The sequence below is a fragment of the Pelophylax lessonae genome, assembly GCF_965119305.1.
Source record: "Pelophylax lessonae genome assembly, chromosome: 3".
Classification (NCBI taxonomy): Eukaryota; Metazoa; Chordata; class Amphibia; order Anura; family Ranidae; genus Pelophylax; species Pelophylax lessonae.
The window spans coordinates 291,984,889-292,001,985 of NC_138770.1; the positions used below are offsets into that span (position 1 = coordinate 291,984,889).

General features: G+C 42.9%; 1 protein-coding gene across 1 annotated transcript in view; it reads left to right on the forward strand.

Annotated features, from left to right (window-relative positions):
- Nucleotides 1–17,097, forward strand: part of LOC309551116 (putative cation-transporting ATPase 13A5) — a 203,245-nt gene that overhangs the window by 21,834 nt on the left and 164,314 nt on the right. Inside the window, exon 3 of the mRNA XM_082251562.1 lies at nt 16,376–16,513. Within this exon, the coding sequence (XP_082107688.1) occupies nt 16,376–16,513 (138 nt within the window). The remainder of the gene's footprint in view (nt 1–16,375; nt 16,514–17,097) is intronic.

Here is a 17,097-nt window from a genome sequence, read left to right on the forward strand (position 1 = left end):
CACCAAAAGAAAGCTCTATTTGTGAGGGGGAAATTACATAAATTTGGTGTAGGTACAGTGTTGCATGACCGCGCAATTGTCTTTCAAAATGCAACAGCGCTAAAAGGGGAAAATTGGCCTGGGCAGGAAGGGGTGAAAGTGCCCTGTATTGAAGTTGGTAATATCACTTTAAAGCCAAACTTCAGAAAACTTCAGAAAATCTAAAAACCCCTATATGCTTTAGCCTCCCTAGCGGTATTCCCGAGTGTGTCTCGGGGTTAATATAGAGTACCATAAGCGGAACTAGTGATCGACCAATATCCGATTTTCGTTGCCGATACCAATACCAATATTTTGCCCATTGAATATCGGTATCGGCCGATATTGGCCAATATTTTTGTACATTTAAAAGTTTTTATTTTTACACTTGACAGGCACTGTTGTGGAGGGATCTGGGGGTCTAAAAGACCCCAAACCCCTCCTCTACACTTAAAAGCATTCAACAAAGGCAAGTTTGGCTGTTTTGAATGCTGTCAGTTTTTTGAAACTGGTGCCGAGTAGGGATGATCGAACTTTTGAAAAGTTCGGTTCGGCCAGAACATCCGAACTTCCCGAAAGTTCGGCCCGGATTTCAGAACCCCATTGAAATCAATGGGACCCGAACTTCGGTAATCAAAAAACACAATTTTTTAAGCCCTAAAACCCAATAAATGCCCCTAAAAAGTCCCTAGGGTTCTGGGTCATGCCCTATTAACTATTAATCACACAAAAAAAAGTTCTTAAAAATTGTAATTTTTGATAAAAAAAGCCAATTATTGAAAAAAAAAAAAAAAAGAGAGAGATTTTTTGATTTTGGATTTAGTATCTGGGGGGTCTAAAAAGTGTACATGTGAAGTTTCAGCTCTGTAGCATGTCCAGAACCATGAAAAAAAAAGATAATTTTTCAGTAGAACAGGGATGTGGGACCCTCCTTTTACACCTATATGATCTTTTTTTTCTGGTTCTGGACATGCTACAGAGCTGAAACTTCACAGGTACACCTTTTAGACCCCCCAGACACAAAATCACACAAAAAAAAGTTCTTAAAAATTGTCATTTTTGATAAAAAAGCCAATTATTGAAAAATTAAAAAAAAAAAAGAGATTTTTTGATTTTTACTTTGGATTTCGTATCTGGGGGGGTCTAAAAAGTGTACATGTGAAGTTTCAGCTCTGTAGCATGTCCAGAACCAGAAAAAAAAAGATCGTTTGTATTATAACACTTTCAGCTCAGGGGGTTGGCTTCTCTTCTCGGTTTTCACACCTTGCCGGTTTAATAGCAGGCATTTTTTTGGGTTCTTTGCAGTCAGGAAAAACATCTGAACTTGTGTATAGTGGTACTGTGCACAAGTTCAGATGTTTTGCCTGCCTCCAAAAACCCCCAAAAAATGCCAGCAAAAACACACCTGGGCATTTTTTTTTTTGACGCTAGTGTTTTTTTTGGCATTTTTGGGGGTTCTTTTGAGGCAGGCAAAACATCTGAACTTGTGTATAGTGGTATATATACACACATAATTATATGTATATAGACACCTAGCCATATATAGGTGTGATAGTAGCAGAAATATATTACTGTAAATGATTTCATTAGCGCAAGCATATATTTCTGCTACTATCACACCTATATATGTCTAGGTGTGTATATAAATATATGTATGTGTGTATATACACCACTATACACAAGTTCAGTTGTTTTGCCTGCCTCCAAAACCCCCCAAAAAATGCCAGCAAAAACACACCTGGGCATTTTTTTTTTGACGCTAGCGTTTTTTTGGCATTTTTTGGGTTCTTTTGAGGCAGGCAAAACATCTGAACTTGTGTATAGTGGTATATATACACACATAATTATATGTATATAGACACCTAGCCATATATAGGTGTGATAGTAGCAGAAATATAAAACTGTAAATGATTTCATTAGCGCAAGCATATATTTCTGCTACTATCACACCTATATATGTCTAGGGGTATATATACAGACATATATGTTTATATATACCCCCTATACACATGTTCAGATGTCATGTCTGACATCAAACATGTCCTCAAAAAAGCACTGGCAGTGGCAACCCCTGCAGCATGAAAAATGCTTGCTGGTGAGAAGCCATATTCCTGTCCCGAAGCAACTCAGAGAAATTATCATTTCTCTATAGCGGTCACCCTGCTATGGAAGGGTTTTGTCACCCTTCCATAGCAGTCACTGTCAGTTAACCCTACACTACACTACGGTCCCCTTACACTTAACACTTTCCCTACAGAAACTAAATTTTTGAAGCTAACTTAAGTGTAAAGGAGCACTCTAACTACACTAGATATCCCTTTCCTCACACTAAAAATAGCTAAATGACACTTTGTAACACATTAGAACAGAACAGCATTCCACTCTCTTCCATGTCCCGTACAAGAATGCTAGGAATTTGGCGGGGGCGATCTTATATACTGGGGGGCGTATTCACTAATGATTGGTCTAGGGACCCCCTAGTCACTCCAATCACATTCCTAGCATTCTCCTGCCCCCTCAATTGGCTTTTTCTAATGGTTCTGGTCCAATCACGGGCTTTTAAAGCCCATTTCCTGAAGCATTGCATTTTGGTCGGTTCTGGTTGCCGAATTCCGAACTTTTTGGGCAAAAAGTTCTAAATTCGGCCGAACCTCGAACACCCAATGTTCGGGCCGAACCGATGGTGGACCCGAACCGTTCGATCATCCCTAGTGCCGAGTACCCGGAAGTGTATGTCATGCTGAAGACAGCAGATATACACTTCCGGGTTTTTACATGGAGACCCGGTCAGAGCCGAATCGGGTCTTCGGCGGTGTCCTGGCACTCGGCTCTGATCACCTCAGTCTCTAGCCATCTGCAATCTGCCATCCAACTCCGCCTCACCAGCTGAACTTAATTCCGCCCCTCCAGCCTTCTGCACTCTAGCTCCTCCCATGCTCCCTCCGCTCCGTGTAATCTATGGTAAGACTACAGTACTTTATTTGAATGCCTGGGGAAACTGGTCGAGCCGCAGAAGACGGTGGAAGGGGGGACGTCCCCTCCCACTCCTTGTAATGACAGCCGAGCGACTTCTCAGCCACATCGGTTGTCATTACAAGACAGCCGACCATCGGCTATGGATGCCGGTACTGGGGTGATCCCTCTAGCTGCAGGCATCACTCCGATACATGCACTTTCTAAAAAATATCGGCAATATCGGTAACCTCAGGGGCCGATTCCGATATATTGGGAAAAGTGCATATCGGCCCCCGATATATCAGCTTTGCCGATAATCGGTCGATCCCTAGCGGTAACCCTGAGCCACACTCGGGATTACCCCACAATAAAAGTCACCTTCCCCTGCGATCCTCCGCTGTCCTCCTTGCCGTCATCCCGCCATCCTCCTGCTGTCCTCCCGCTGTGGGCTCGGCCGATGCCGGCACCTATCTTCGGGTTCCCTTCCCTGCGAGCGTTGCGGCACAGGGGGGTGGAACCGGCGGCAATTTAAAAAATGTAAATACACCAAATGACATGATACAAAGTTGTGATCCTAACGGATTACACTGTATCATGCCATTTCACCACAGGATTTCACCTGGTGGCTTTTCCAGTGCCCTGCCTGTGCTTTTCCCATTCTTTATGCCTGGAAAATTGAGAAGGACTATGGTGTCCAAAAAGCGTTCTTTTTGCGCAAAAGCATTTTTAGACTAACAGCGACAGTGAAACAGAGCGATAGCGAATCGTGGGGAAATTCGTCATCAGGTACAGAATGTGACTACAGCGACGATGCTGATGTCCCTTTCTGGCACATAGCTCTGTTGGAAATTCTGAAGAATCATTTGATATACTTCCCAAATTTTTTTTAGTTTTGGTGCAGAATGAGTAGTTTGAAAATAATGAAGAATTTGATGAAACTACTCATTCTGCACCAAATTCAATAATTATACTATAACATATATACTAATTCAATATGTGAATCAATAATCAATAATAATATTCAATGTGTAAATCATTATATACCGGTATATATATATCCAATTAATATATAAAATATACCATAAAGTGCAAATGAATAAATGATTTAATCCATGTATAAATAAATAAATAACAAATACTGCTAGCCTTTAAATTATTATCAATAGTTTCACCAATTAGTTTATAAAAAAAGTCCCCAAACAGTCCAGTTAAAGTGATTAAGCAAAGTGTCTTCTGTGTATAACACTCTTTACACCAGCGTATTCTGTGCTCCACCGCCAGCTGAATGGCGTGCTCACCTTGTTATTGGACCCATATACACAAAAAGGTGTACAGTGCTTTGGTAAAATGGGTCCTCAGTGGAGTATCCTATCCCACGGATCGATCTTCAGCATGGATCAACTCTGTCACAGGTCGATTCCCTTTAAGTGCGGAGTCTCTGAGTAGCTTACCATAGAGAAGAGAGGAGAGCTGCCAATGGTGTAGTAAATGTATAATACAATAAAAAAAAAAAAAAAAAAACTGCTACAAATCTACCTCCATTAAATAAATGAAAAAAGAGCCTTGTATATGTCTTCACTGGCTAAGATAAGGGGAGGAGGCTTCCGGCATCGGACTACGGACTGAATGCAATGTTACTTGGCTCTGCCTCCACGCGTTACGCCACCCACCCACGTGGCATTGTCACCCTTGTGACAGGCAGTAACGCATATTACATTCGTCAGTGTGCTAGAGAGCCAATCATTTTGGATGGCACATCAACATACTAAAGCAGCATACCATAGTGCACAGCAACACACCATTATATGTTTGGTTCCCAAAAAAGGGTCAGGTGAGGTTTTGTTTGGCTACAAAATTCAACAAAGGGGAAGGAACAAACACCTGGTGCATTACCCGAGGAAAAAAAATGTTTTTCAAAGACAGTGGAACCAATAAAATACATACTCACAAAACTGCAGTGTAAAAAATGTAAGTCAGAAAATGCCATATAGTGCAAGGTACAAATGCTCTAACGACCTACCGTGCACTAGCCATCTGACGTGTTATGGAGGTGCATCCCCTTCCGGTGCGCCCCCGAAATGCTTCTTCTGAATCACATGTTGTTCCACACTGACCTTTCCTGGTTCCTTTGTCTTTGAATATTTTTTTTCTCGGGTAATGCACCAGGTGTTTGCACCTTCCCCTTTGTTGTTTTTGTAGTTTCACATTGGATTCCTCTATCTGAGGAGGGCTGCATCCACCAAGCATTGGGTTCACTGGCAACTGATTCAAAAATAATAAACTGCTTTAAAGTGGATGTAAACCTGATTCATGAAATTTGGCCTAAGCAGATATATCTGTAGTGTTTTCTTTCTCTCTAAAGCCCTACGTCCTATGTCTTTCTGCTGTTTCGTTGCTCTGTTATCAGCATGATAACTTCTGACAAGTTCACCATCAACCAAGATAAAACCAGGCTGAAATTTGCGTTGTGGGGGTTGCTTTAAATAGATTAGCAGAGAGCTTGTCTGGTCACTGCACAGCTCTGCAAGTGAACAGGAAGAGAAAATCTCTAACACGATGTGCACTTTCTAAAGAATAGATAAAGCTGAAGACAGCAGATATACATGTAAAACCTATGTAGGGAGATTTGTTTCATCTTTGTGTATCGTCTGAGGCTGTTCACTTCACTAGATATACTGTGAGGGTTTACATCCACTTTACCCCAACATGCACCTACAGGCATGCATTACCACACCAGAACTGTGTAAACCTGGCCTTAAGTTTAAGACCACGCAGAACAACAAAACAATACAATAAAATAAAACTGCTTTCTTTCAAGGAGGGGTAGTGACACTTGATTTAGAAAAAAGAACTCCACAGCTTCATACCTAAGTGCAAACTGCTGATAATGGAAGTCTTCTGGAAATAGATTTCTTATCAAAGGGCTAGGTTCACATCTAGCCATTTCCTGAGGACCATGTTTGCACTGGTACATCAGTCCATTCATATGAATAGGCTGCTGTACCTGCGGGAAACATAAAGATCCCTACACTTTTTCAAAATCGCAGCTTCACTGAAACTGTATGGTGCTTTTGCACCATGCAGTTTTATGCACCTAAAAATGTGCTGAATTTTCAGATGTGTGGGGTGCCATTAAGAATTAATGACACCCTCATGTGTCTGCTAAAAAGTATTGTGTTTCGCCTGCAGGTGCTTGTGGGTACGAGAGCATGCAATTTACATGCATTCCCACACCCGCATAAGTGTAAATCTAGCCTAAGGCTGAAAGAAAAACATGCTTTTGTGTCAGAGATAAATGTAGCACTGTCCCTGTAAAGCTTGCTGTGTGATGACTTCTTGGGTCTCCTTCTGATTGCCTGCAGACAGTCACTAGGGGATTTTTCACACATCCATCCTTACTCCCACTTGCTCGCTACTCAATAAACAGTCCAGGGTATTTGGTTTTATAATTATTGTGGAACTTAGATGGGAGACTGGAATAGTGGGATACTCCAACTTGAACTATTCACAGTAGGTAAGGACAACTCTCACTTGGCCTCACCGGTTATTTGTGGAAGCACACACATGGCTTTAACCATACTGCCACTTGTATGGGAGAATTAAGTCCTTTTGCTCTCTATAGCAGTAGACTTGATGCAACTAACATATTTTCAGGATACCTTCCAGCATCCCCTTGACTGACACCTATCTACTGACTCTTCTGGCAGAAGGGGTGGTCCTCTCAAGACAGGCCCAATGACACAGATCTGTACTCACTGTATGCAGAATCAGATCCTCTCTAGTGTCTACCTCCAAGTGCACTCACTTGTCAGGTTTCTTCCCACTGTCCAATGTGCCTCCCTATTGGACCAGTGTGAAACATTTCAGAAAAGCTGAGCTGCACCTGAGCACCATGAGCAGACCTCACTAATGGATCCTGCTCTCTGGTAGGCAGAGAGCAACATAAATGTACCTGGCAATCTCTCTGGTAAGCAGAAAGACCCAACAACTATACACTCTCTCTAGCACCTACCTAGAAGGGTACTACATCCAACACATATACACAAAATAGATAACAGATAATCTCTCAAAGGCATGAAGATCCCCTGCAAGCCTGCAAAGGAAAGAGTGAGCATGTAGTAAATTTGCATTTTATATACTCACAGTAAGACTGCACTCTCTGCACAGGGGACCTTCTTACCTGAAGAATCTCTAACACTAGCATTCATGTTGAGACAACTGGAGCAAACGGCCCCCTAAGGGCACGCTTGACTCATCATCCTGTTGTGTTCCTGTAATAGACAAACAGAACAACTTGCCAATCTAACTAACTAAGCATTTGCGTTATCTGTTCCATTTGGGAACCATATGACTAGCAATAGGCATAGTCCCAATCAATTACCAGGGCACTGACTCTTTCCTATCCTAGTCAGACCTACAAGTTAGGATGAAGAAGTGCGGAGTCCTTTCGACTGGTGTTCAGTGTCCTTGTCTCTGCAACACCGAGTCAACACATCTTCTCCTGGCGGTATGCTGTTATTTCTGGAGCCTTAGCAAAGCTTGCCTGCTTGTGAGTGTCTGTAGGAACTCTTCAAGGAATCCTTTCACTCTGGCACCCATCTCTCGCAAGGTAGAAACTCGCACAAATTTTCCTTTAACATTACTCTGGCCCAAGGGAATCTTCGCAAAGTGTCCTTTAAATGAGGTATCTTCGCAAAGTGTCCTTTCTCAAGATTGCTTTAGGGACAGTAATGACCCATAGCCCAAAATATTTTCACAAAGTGTCCTTTAACAAAGTGTGTCTGTGAACTAGGGGTTTACCCCCTCAAGGTAGCAGCCCCTGGCTTTAATAGGAGAATTCCTTTGTGGCATCCACCATCTTGCTCCTCCACATGCGTGTCTGCTCCTCAGCTACACCCGACAGTGAGATCTCAGCTCCCTTCCTCCGTTGAAATGTGCGGCCCACTGATGGCGACTCCATCCACGACTCTCCGGCGGGGGCTTCTCCTGTTAGGCAGATCTCTTTGGCACACTCTCTCCCATTCTGTGCAGTAACCCCTTCACTCCTACCCTTAAGCTGCTTAGCCTGCACAAATGGAACTGCAATGCAGATTGTGTTCCCTGCCACAGATACACATACATCTGCCTCTTCTGTCTTGACTTGAGCTCCAGTTGCACTTTTTCATTTACATGCCAACTGAACTCACTCACTGCTGCTGGAAAGTGTCTTGCTGACACTTTCCCCCCACAGAGACCCCCACACAGAGCCCCCCTCACATCAGAGACCCCCCACACAAAGCCCCCCTCACATCAGAGACCCCCCACATCAGAGACCCCCCAAACAAAGCCCCCCTCACATCAGAGACCCCCCACACAGAGCCCCCCTTACATCAGAGACCCCCACACAAAGCCCCCTCACATCAAAGATCCCCCACACAGAGCCCCCTTACATCAGAGATCCCCCACATAAAGCCCCCCTCACATCAGAGACCCCCCACACAGAGCCCCCCTTACATCAGAGACCCCCCCACACAGAGCCCACTTACATCAGAGACCCCCACACAGAGCCCCCCTTACATCAGAGACCCCCCACACAAAAATGAAGAAATTTGATTTTATTTACATTTTGTTTTATTGATGTGTTTTATAGCAGAAAGTAAAAAATAATGTTTTTTTCTCTCAAAATTGTCTGTCTTTTTTTGTGTATAGCACAAAAAATAAAAACCGCAGAGGTGATCAAATACCACCAAAAGAAAGCTCTATTTGTGGGGAAAAAACAACATCAATTGTATCTGGGTACATCATCGTACGACCATGCAATTTTCAGTTAAATAGCGCAGTACCATATCGCAAAAAATAGCCTGGTCATGAGGGGGGGGGGGGGTAAAACCTTCTGGGGCTAAAGTGGTTAAACTGATAAGAGGCATGGAGGAGCTCAGCTATGAGAAGAGATTAGCTGAACTGAATTTATTCTCTCTTGAAAAGAGGTGATTAAGGGGGGATATTATCAAATATGTATAAATACTTAAAGAGGTTGTAAACCCTCATATTTTTTTTTTCTTCACCCTGAAAGAGAAACACATAATGAGCTAGTATGCATCGCATACTAGCTCATTATGAAATACTTACCTTAGAACGAGCCCCCGCCGTGCCGCCCGCTTACCTCTATGACGGACGACATGTCCAGTCACCCGTCTTCCGGGATCGCGGCATTCGGCCAACTGTCACGGCACGGGACTCTGAAGGAATGGTACGAGTGGCCGTTCCTTCAGAGCGCATGCACCAGTGACGTCACTGGCTGCATGTAAGGTAAATATCTCCTAAACGGTACATGTACCTATAGGTGTAAGATTCTGTAAGATTCTGGTACCTTCGGTACCCTTCCAGCCCATTTCTTCCGCATTGTGTCCCACCTTTTCAGCTAGGTGGAACGCATATACCTGCCTATCTCTTTAAGCCGCATGACGTCATCACTAGGTGCCGCTCTGAGCGGCTATTTCAATCGCCGGCTTTCACTCACAAGGTGTTCGTGCAAACCGCTTGTTATACAGCCTTGTCTGACGCTGCCGAAGCTTCCAGCTATTTCTCCAGTATCTAGATAGACCGGAGTCTCGCTACTTGATCCTGTATCTCGCTACTGATCCTGTATCTCGCTACCTGATCTTTATCTCATTATCGGACCCCTCATCTCTCTAAACCAACTAGTGATAAGTACCCCACAGGGGATTCCTTCCTATCAACTTACACTATCTACTCTTGCATACTAAGGACTGTTGCTATCTATGCATTACTATTTCTATCATCTGCACTGTTACATAGATTGCTAGCTCTTGAGTCTACTACCATCTATATCCTTGCACTAAGTTAGCAATTCCTGTACACTTCATCTGCTGTCCCCTACCACCTGTTACTTGTACATGATTGCTAACCTATCTGCATACTATCTATCACCATCTGCTAACACTCCTGAACATTACTATTGAGTGCCTATCATTGCTATCACTACTCACGCCTGTCCTTTCAGCACATCACCTCTATACTATCGTATACAACCTATCACTCCAGGAACATCTTATCTGAGTGTCTGTATATTTGCATGCTGAGGCAGGCTGGGCCATAATGATGAGTCTGGAGAGTTGGATATGGTGATTCAACACATCTCTACTTGACTACTGAGTGGAATTTCTGCAGCTGCAAATCCAGTTCACTAAACAAACGCCGGAGCGTTACAGATTGCATGAACCAGAAAAAAAAAATGGATTCAGCAGAATTAGCCACTCATGTGATACAACTAACACAAAAGGTAGATGCATTAATCCTTTCCCTTGCCGAAGTGAAAAATGAAAATCAGACTTTGAGACAGCAGATAGCCCGCGTTTCACAGCTCACTGCTGCTCAACCTCGTGAGCCCAAAATAAACCCTCCCCTAGTGTTTACAGGTGATCGGAAAAAATTTTGTGAATTTAAAAACGCATGTCAATTGCTTTTTAATTTAAAACCTCGTACTTACACTACAGACCAAATTAAAGTCTGCACCACTATCTCATATTTGTCGGGTGATCCACGGACTTGGGCAGACTCTCTCTTTGAGAAAAATGACCCTCTTCTTAACTCCTATCCTTTATTCTTAGCAGAACTCGCTAGCTTATATGAAGACCCAAATAGGCAGAGTACTGCTGACAGCCAATTGAGGGCTTTAAAACAAGGAAGGAGACCTGTTGAAGACTTCGTAGCAGAGTTCAAAAGATGGACCCTTGATTCAGGGTGGAATGATGCATCTTTGCGAACCCAGTTAAGACTCGGGTTATCAGAAGCCGTTAAAGACGAGCTCGCCCGAGCGGATTTACCTGGCACTTTGGATGCCTTAATACAACTCAATATTGACAGGCGACTGCGAGAAAGAAAGGCTGAGAAAATGGGAGTACCATTATCCAATCCTTCTCAGAGTTTCGCCCGTTGACCCTACTCCTATGGAGGTAGGAACCATACGCCCACCATTATCGTCTACTGAACAAGCCAGGAGAAGATCTGAAAATCTCTGCATGTACTGCGCCTCCCCGGATCATTTGATAAGCGTCTGTCCCCTTGTCCGCAAAAAAGAGGGTGAGTGTTCACATGTCTTGCTGGGGGGATTAACGACTTCTTTTTCTAATCCCTATCTTTTTATTCATTTGACCTTACAGTGGGACCACAATAGGACCACCACCAAGGCTATGATCGACACAGGATCTTGTGGGAACTACATTGACACTAGTTTTGTTGCTTTAAATAAAATACCTATTATTTCAAAATCTAAACCTGTCTCTGTTAGTTTTATTAACGGTATTCCGTTATCTTCTGGTCCAATCACCAATCAGACACAAGCACTCCTTGCTACTGCTAACGAGTCTCATGCTGAGACCACCACTTTTGATGTATTACCTTCACCACATTTTCCCATTATTTTGGGACTTCCCTGGTTACACATACATCAACCAACCATTGATTGGAAAACACGGACTCTAACCTTCCCCTCTCACTACTGCGAGACCACGTGTAACCTCCAATCATATAAAAAAATCCTGTCCATGGTGTCAGATGAAATTTCACCACCACCATGTTATCAGGATTTATCAGAAGTCTTCCTTGAGAAAAATGCTCAAGTATTGCCTCCCCATAGGGACTACGATTGTTCTATTGATCTACTCCCTAATAGTAAACTAACTTTCGGTCATGTTTATCCTCTTTCTCAGGATGAACTTTCTAATCTCAAGGAATACTTGGATGAGAATTTAGCGAAAGGGTTTATTAGACCCTCTACTTCTTCCACAGCTGCAGGACTTTTCTTTGTCCGCAATAAGGATTTAAGTCTCAGGCCTATTATTGACTATAGGCAATTAAATACCATTACGATAAAGGATCGCTATCCTTTACCTCTCATTCCCGAACTCATTGAACAAGTGCGCGGAGCTACCTACTTTTCAAAATTGGACCTAAAAGGGGCATACAACCTCATCCGAATCCGTAATGGGGATGAGTGGAAGACGGCATTCAGAACCAGATACGGATTATTAGAATATCTAGTGATGCCTTTTGGGTTGTGTAATGCTCCCGCAGCATTTCAGCGATTCATAAATGACATCTTCAGAGACTTACTTGATGTTTGTGTTGTGGTATATCTGGATGATATACTCATTTATTCTCAGTCCTTGTCCGAACATGTAAGACATGTAAGACTTGTGCTATCCAGATTACTTGCACACAATTTATACGTAAAATTGAAAAAATGCCTATTTCACAAGGAAGAAGTACTATTCCTAGGATACATCATATCTAAGAAAGGTATCAAGATGGATATGAGCAAGATATCGTGTATACTGGATTGGCCTGTACCAACAACTCGTAAGGCATTACAACGATTCCTTGGATTTTCAAACTTCTATAGGAAGTTCATCAAGAACTTCTCTTCTATTGTGAGACCGCTCACACAACTTACAAGTGTAAAGAAACCATTCAAATGGTCTGAAGAAGCAAATAAAGCTTTCCGCTTGTTAAAATCAAGCTTCACTTCTGCTCCCATACTACGCCATCCAGACCCATCCCTCCAATACATCCTGGAGGTAGATGCTTCAAATATGGCTGTAGGAGCAGTTCTTTCCCAACGACCAACGAATACTTCACCACTCCACCCAGTTGCTTTTTTCTCTAAATCACTAAGTAGCCCAGAGGTGAATTACCCAGTGGGTGAAAAAGAGTTGCTTGCCATAAAACTGGCACTAGAAAATTGGCGACATTTACTTGAAGGTACTCGATTGCCAATACTCATATATACAGATCATAAGAATCTCCAATACCTTCAGACCAACAAGACTCTTTCCCACCGGCAGGTACGTTGGTCATTATTCTTCCTAAGATTCAACTTCCTAGTGACCTACACGCCTGCAGACAAAAACAAAAAAGCGAATGCGCTATCACGGCTAACCGAAGATAACTGCGCCGAAATCCCTTCACTTCCTATAATACCCCATGACCGTATTATTGGTGTTGTTCGTTCCTTGAAGGAAGAGATTCTGCACAGTATAGGACTGGATTCACCACCACCACAACTAAGTGCTGATGCAGAAGGCTTCCTCTACTTTAACGACAAACTCTACATACCTCCTGGTATGCGTACCAAGATCTTGGAATTATCACATGACGTACCTATGGCAGGACATATGGGTATGACTAAGACATTCAATTTGCTCACCAGGCAATTTTGGTGGCCTGATATGAAGACGTCTGTACAAAAATTTGTCTCCTCAGTGGACCATCTGACAAAGATGGCACATTTCATTTCTATTCGCAGACTACCTTCATCTAAGGAAACAGCGGAATTACTAGAGAAACATGTGTTCAAGCTACATGGAATTCCAAAGACTCTTTTATCGGACCGAGGTTCACAGTTCATCTCCAAGTTTTGGCAAGCTCTATGTCATATACTACGAATTGAGCGAAAACTTACTTCTCCCTACCACCCTCAGACCAATGGACAAACTGAAAGAGTCAACCAGTGCATTGAACAATATTTGCGTTGCTACACCTCATACCTACAGGATGATTGAGTGGACCTCCTCCTCCCTCTGGCAGAATTTGCTTACAATAACGCAACCCACAGTACTACTAAGCAAAGTCCATTCTACCTAAACTATGGATTTCATCCCACACTTCTTCCACCACGCATCCTGCCATCAAGTAACCCAGTAGCCTCTGACTATCTTACCCAAATAAAAGACTCTCTGGGTTTACTTAACACCACCATCTCACATGCTCATAGCCAACAAAAAAGGTACTACGACCTCCGTAGAAGACCTTCTCCTCAATATGCTATTGGGGATCTCGTTTGGCTATCTACGAAAAACTTAAGGTTAAAGATCCCCAGTAAAAAGCTTGGGCCTTTGTTTCTAGGACCTTTCCCAATTGAGAAGCTCATTGGGAGAGCTGCAGTTCAACTCACCTTACCGGCAGATCTTAAAATACACCCCATCTTTCACGTGTCGCTACTGAAACCACATGTTTACAACCAAGGAATAAGACCTACCATCTCGCCTCCACCTCCAGTACAAGTTGAGGGCGGAGAAGAATTTGAGATTAAGGAGATTTTGGATTCTCGTATCCACAGAGGGAAACTCCAATATCTCATAAGATGGAAAAACTATGGACCCCAAGACGACACCTGGTTGGATACTTCTGACGTTCACGCTCCCAGGCTTATACGAAGGTTCCACTCCAAATACCCGGAGAGACCAGTGCTATAGGCCTTCTGGAGCCGGCCTTAAGGGGGGGGGTACTGTAAGATTCTGGTACCTTCGGTACCCTTCCAGCCCATTTCTTCCGCATTGCGTCCTACCTTTTCAGCTAGGTGGAACGCATATACTTGCCTATCTCTTTAAGCCGCATGACGTCATCACTAGGCGCCGCTCTGAGCGGCTATTTCAATCGCCGGCTTTCACTCACAAGGTGTTCGTGCAAACCGCTTGTTATACAGCCTTGTCTGACGCTGCTGAAGCTTCCAGCTATTTCTCCAGTATCTGGATAGACCGGAGTCTCGCTACTTGATCCTGTATCTCGCTACTGATCCTGTATCTCGCTACCTGATCTTTATCTCATTACCGGACCCCTCATCTCTCTAAACCAACTAGTGATAAGTACCCCACAGGGGATTCCTTCCTATCAACTTACACTATCTACTCTTGCATACTAAGGGCTGTTGCTATCTATGCATTACTATTTCTATCATCTGCACTGTTACATAGATTGCTAGCTCTTGAGTCTACTACCATCTATATCCTTGCACTAAGTTAGCAATTCCTGTACACTTCATCTGCTGTCCCCTACCACCTGTTACTTGTACATGATTGCTAACCTATCTGCATACTATCTATCACCATCTGCTAACACTCCTGAACATTACTATTGAGTGCCTATCATTGCTATCACTACTCACGCCTGTCCTTTCAGCACATCACCTCTATACTATCGTATACAACCTATCACTCCAGGAACATCTTATCTGAGTGTCTGTATATTTGCATGCTGAGGCAGGCTGGGCCACAATGATGAGTCTGGAGAGTTGGATATGGTGATTCAACACATCTCTACAAGACTACTGAGTGGAATTTCTGCAGCTGCAAATCCAGTTCACTAAACAAACGCCGGAGCGTTACAATAGGTAAGCCTTATCATAGGCTTACCTATAGGTACAACTTGCAGAGGAGGGTTTACTTCCTCTTTAAGTGGTCATTTTAGTAAATTCGGTGTACAGTTATTCACTTTTAAGTCATTACAGAGGACAAAGGGAAACTCTGGGAGATTTGCTAAAGGCAAATATACTGTGCACTGCAAGTGCATGTGCAGTTGCGCCAGATCTGGGGGGAAGCTCTGAAATGAGGGAAAGCTCTGCTTATTTCTATAATCCAATCATGTGCTGTTATTTTTTTTTTTATTGTCCTTGCATGTTCCCCTCAGATCTAGAGCAAGTGCACTTGCACAAACTATTTGCCTTTAGTAAATCAACCCCTTTATGTCTGGAGGAAAAGAGATATAAAGGGAAGTCTAAAGCCTTAAGGTCCTTTACTATAATGCATTCTATGCATTAGGGTTAAATACCACCTGTGCTGCAGATCCCCCCCCCCTTATACTTACCTGAGCCTGATCTTATTCCTAGGTGTTGGTGCATGAGAACACCGTCTCTCTCCCTCCTCACTGGGGAGATCGATAGCAGCAGGGGCTATTGGCTCCTGCTACTGTTAATTAAATCCAGTGACGAGGGTGTGGGGGCAGGGCTGAGCTGAACTGTCTGTGTTAATAGACGCAGGCAGGGCAGCTTGGGAGTGACTTCCTATGTGGGCACTTGCCGAAGAGGAGGAGCCAGGAATCTAGCATAAACTTACTTGAAAATCTCCTTTTAATGTTGTGAACGTTGCCTGTCTGCTGACAATCTCTTTCCACAACGTCCTGGATTCCCTCCATGTATTCCAGCTTCTCCTCCCTTCTGTTTACCTGCGATTTCTAAGGACTATATATCCCATGGTACCTTGCTACCTGCAAGCTGTGATTCCTGTGCTAATTCTGCCCACTAAACTCCTTTCTTCAGCACCTCTCAAATTCAGAAGGCAGGTTCTGTGAATTCTGGAACACAGCAGAGCCTCCTCACAGAGCATAGTGAATCACAGAATTCAAGGAAGTGAATGTGTGGGGATCTTCACAAAGTACAAACTTCAATATCGTTCAGATTAATAGGAGTCGGTTGGAAATAATTGAAATACAATGAGGAAATGAATATATGATTTTACATTTTGACGATAGATACACTTTAATACGTTTTTATACAGCTGAAGGGAAATGAGTTTAGGGCATTCTCTACTACAGAACTAACAAATAGTATGGAATGTTTTCTCACCAGGATGAATTTAAGAAATACACAAAGAAGAAAGTGACATGGATACATGGATCAGATGTACCCCATACTATATCTCAGCCTGATGATACATCACAAGAGAACTCCAAACTGCATAAATTATTATGGAAGCCTGAGCAGAAGGTGAGCAATTAAACACCGCTTTTAGATGAATGCTAGCAGTCCTGATTTATATTGCTGGGGTCCAGGATTTATTCCCACCAGGTATGCTATGTGAATGTTTCACAGGATGGTTAAAGGCTAAGTTCACCTTTTCCAGAAAATAGCCTATGCAGTCAAGGAGTCCCAGCAGATATAAAAAATGGTGCAGCTTTGTAAAATAATAAATATTTGTATTGTTTTATCTGTAGACCTTTTGGGTCCCTTAAGAAGCCTGACTAAAAAAAACTTCTAGTTAGCAAGCCCCACATTCTACCTTGTTGCTAGGACATTTTTCACTACTGCAATGCTCAGAGTAAGCATCCAATTGTTTTCACATCTTAGCAACATGTCAGGGCATGCAGGATTCTAACTAGGAGTTTTTTTAGCCAGGCTTCTGAGGGGACCCAAATGGCCTACTTAACTGCATTGGCTGTTTTCTAGAAAAGTTGAACGCAATTAACTACTGCTAACTATTAGTTACTGTTACATACATAGTTTTATTATTTAGTATGTAACTGGCAGAAGAGAACTTCTATAGCATCACTATTTAGTCATAAATTAGGTGA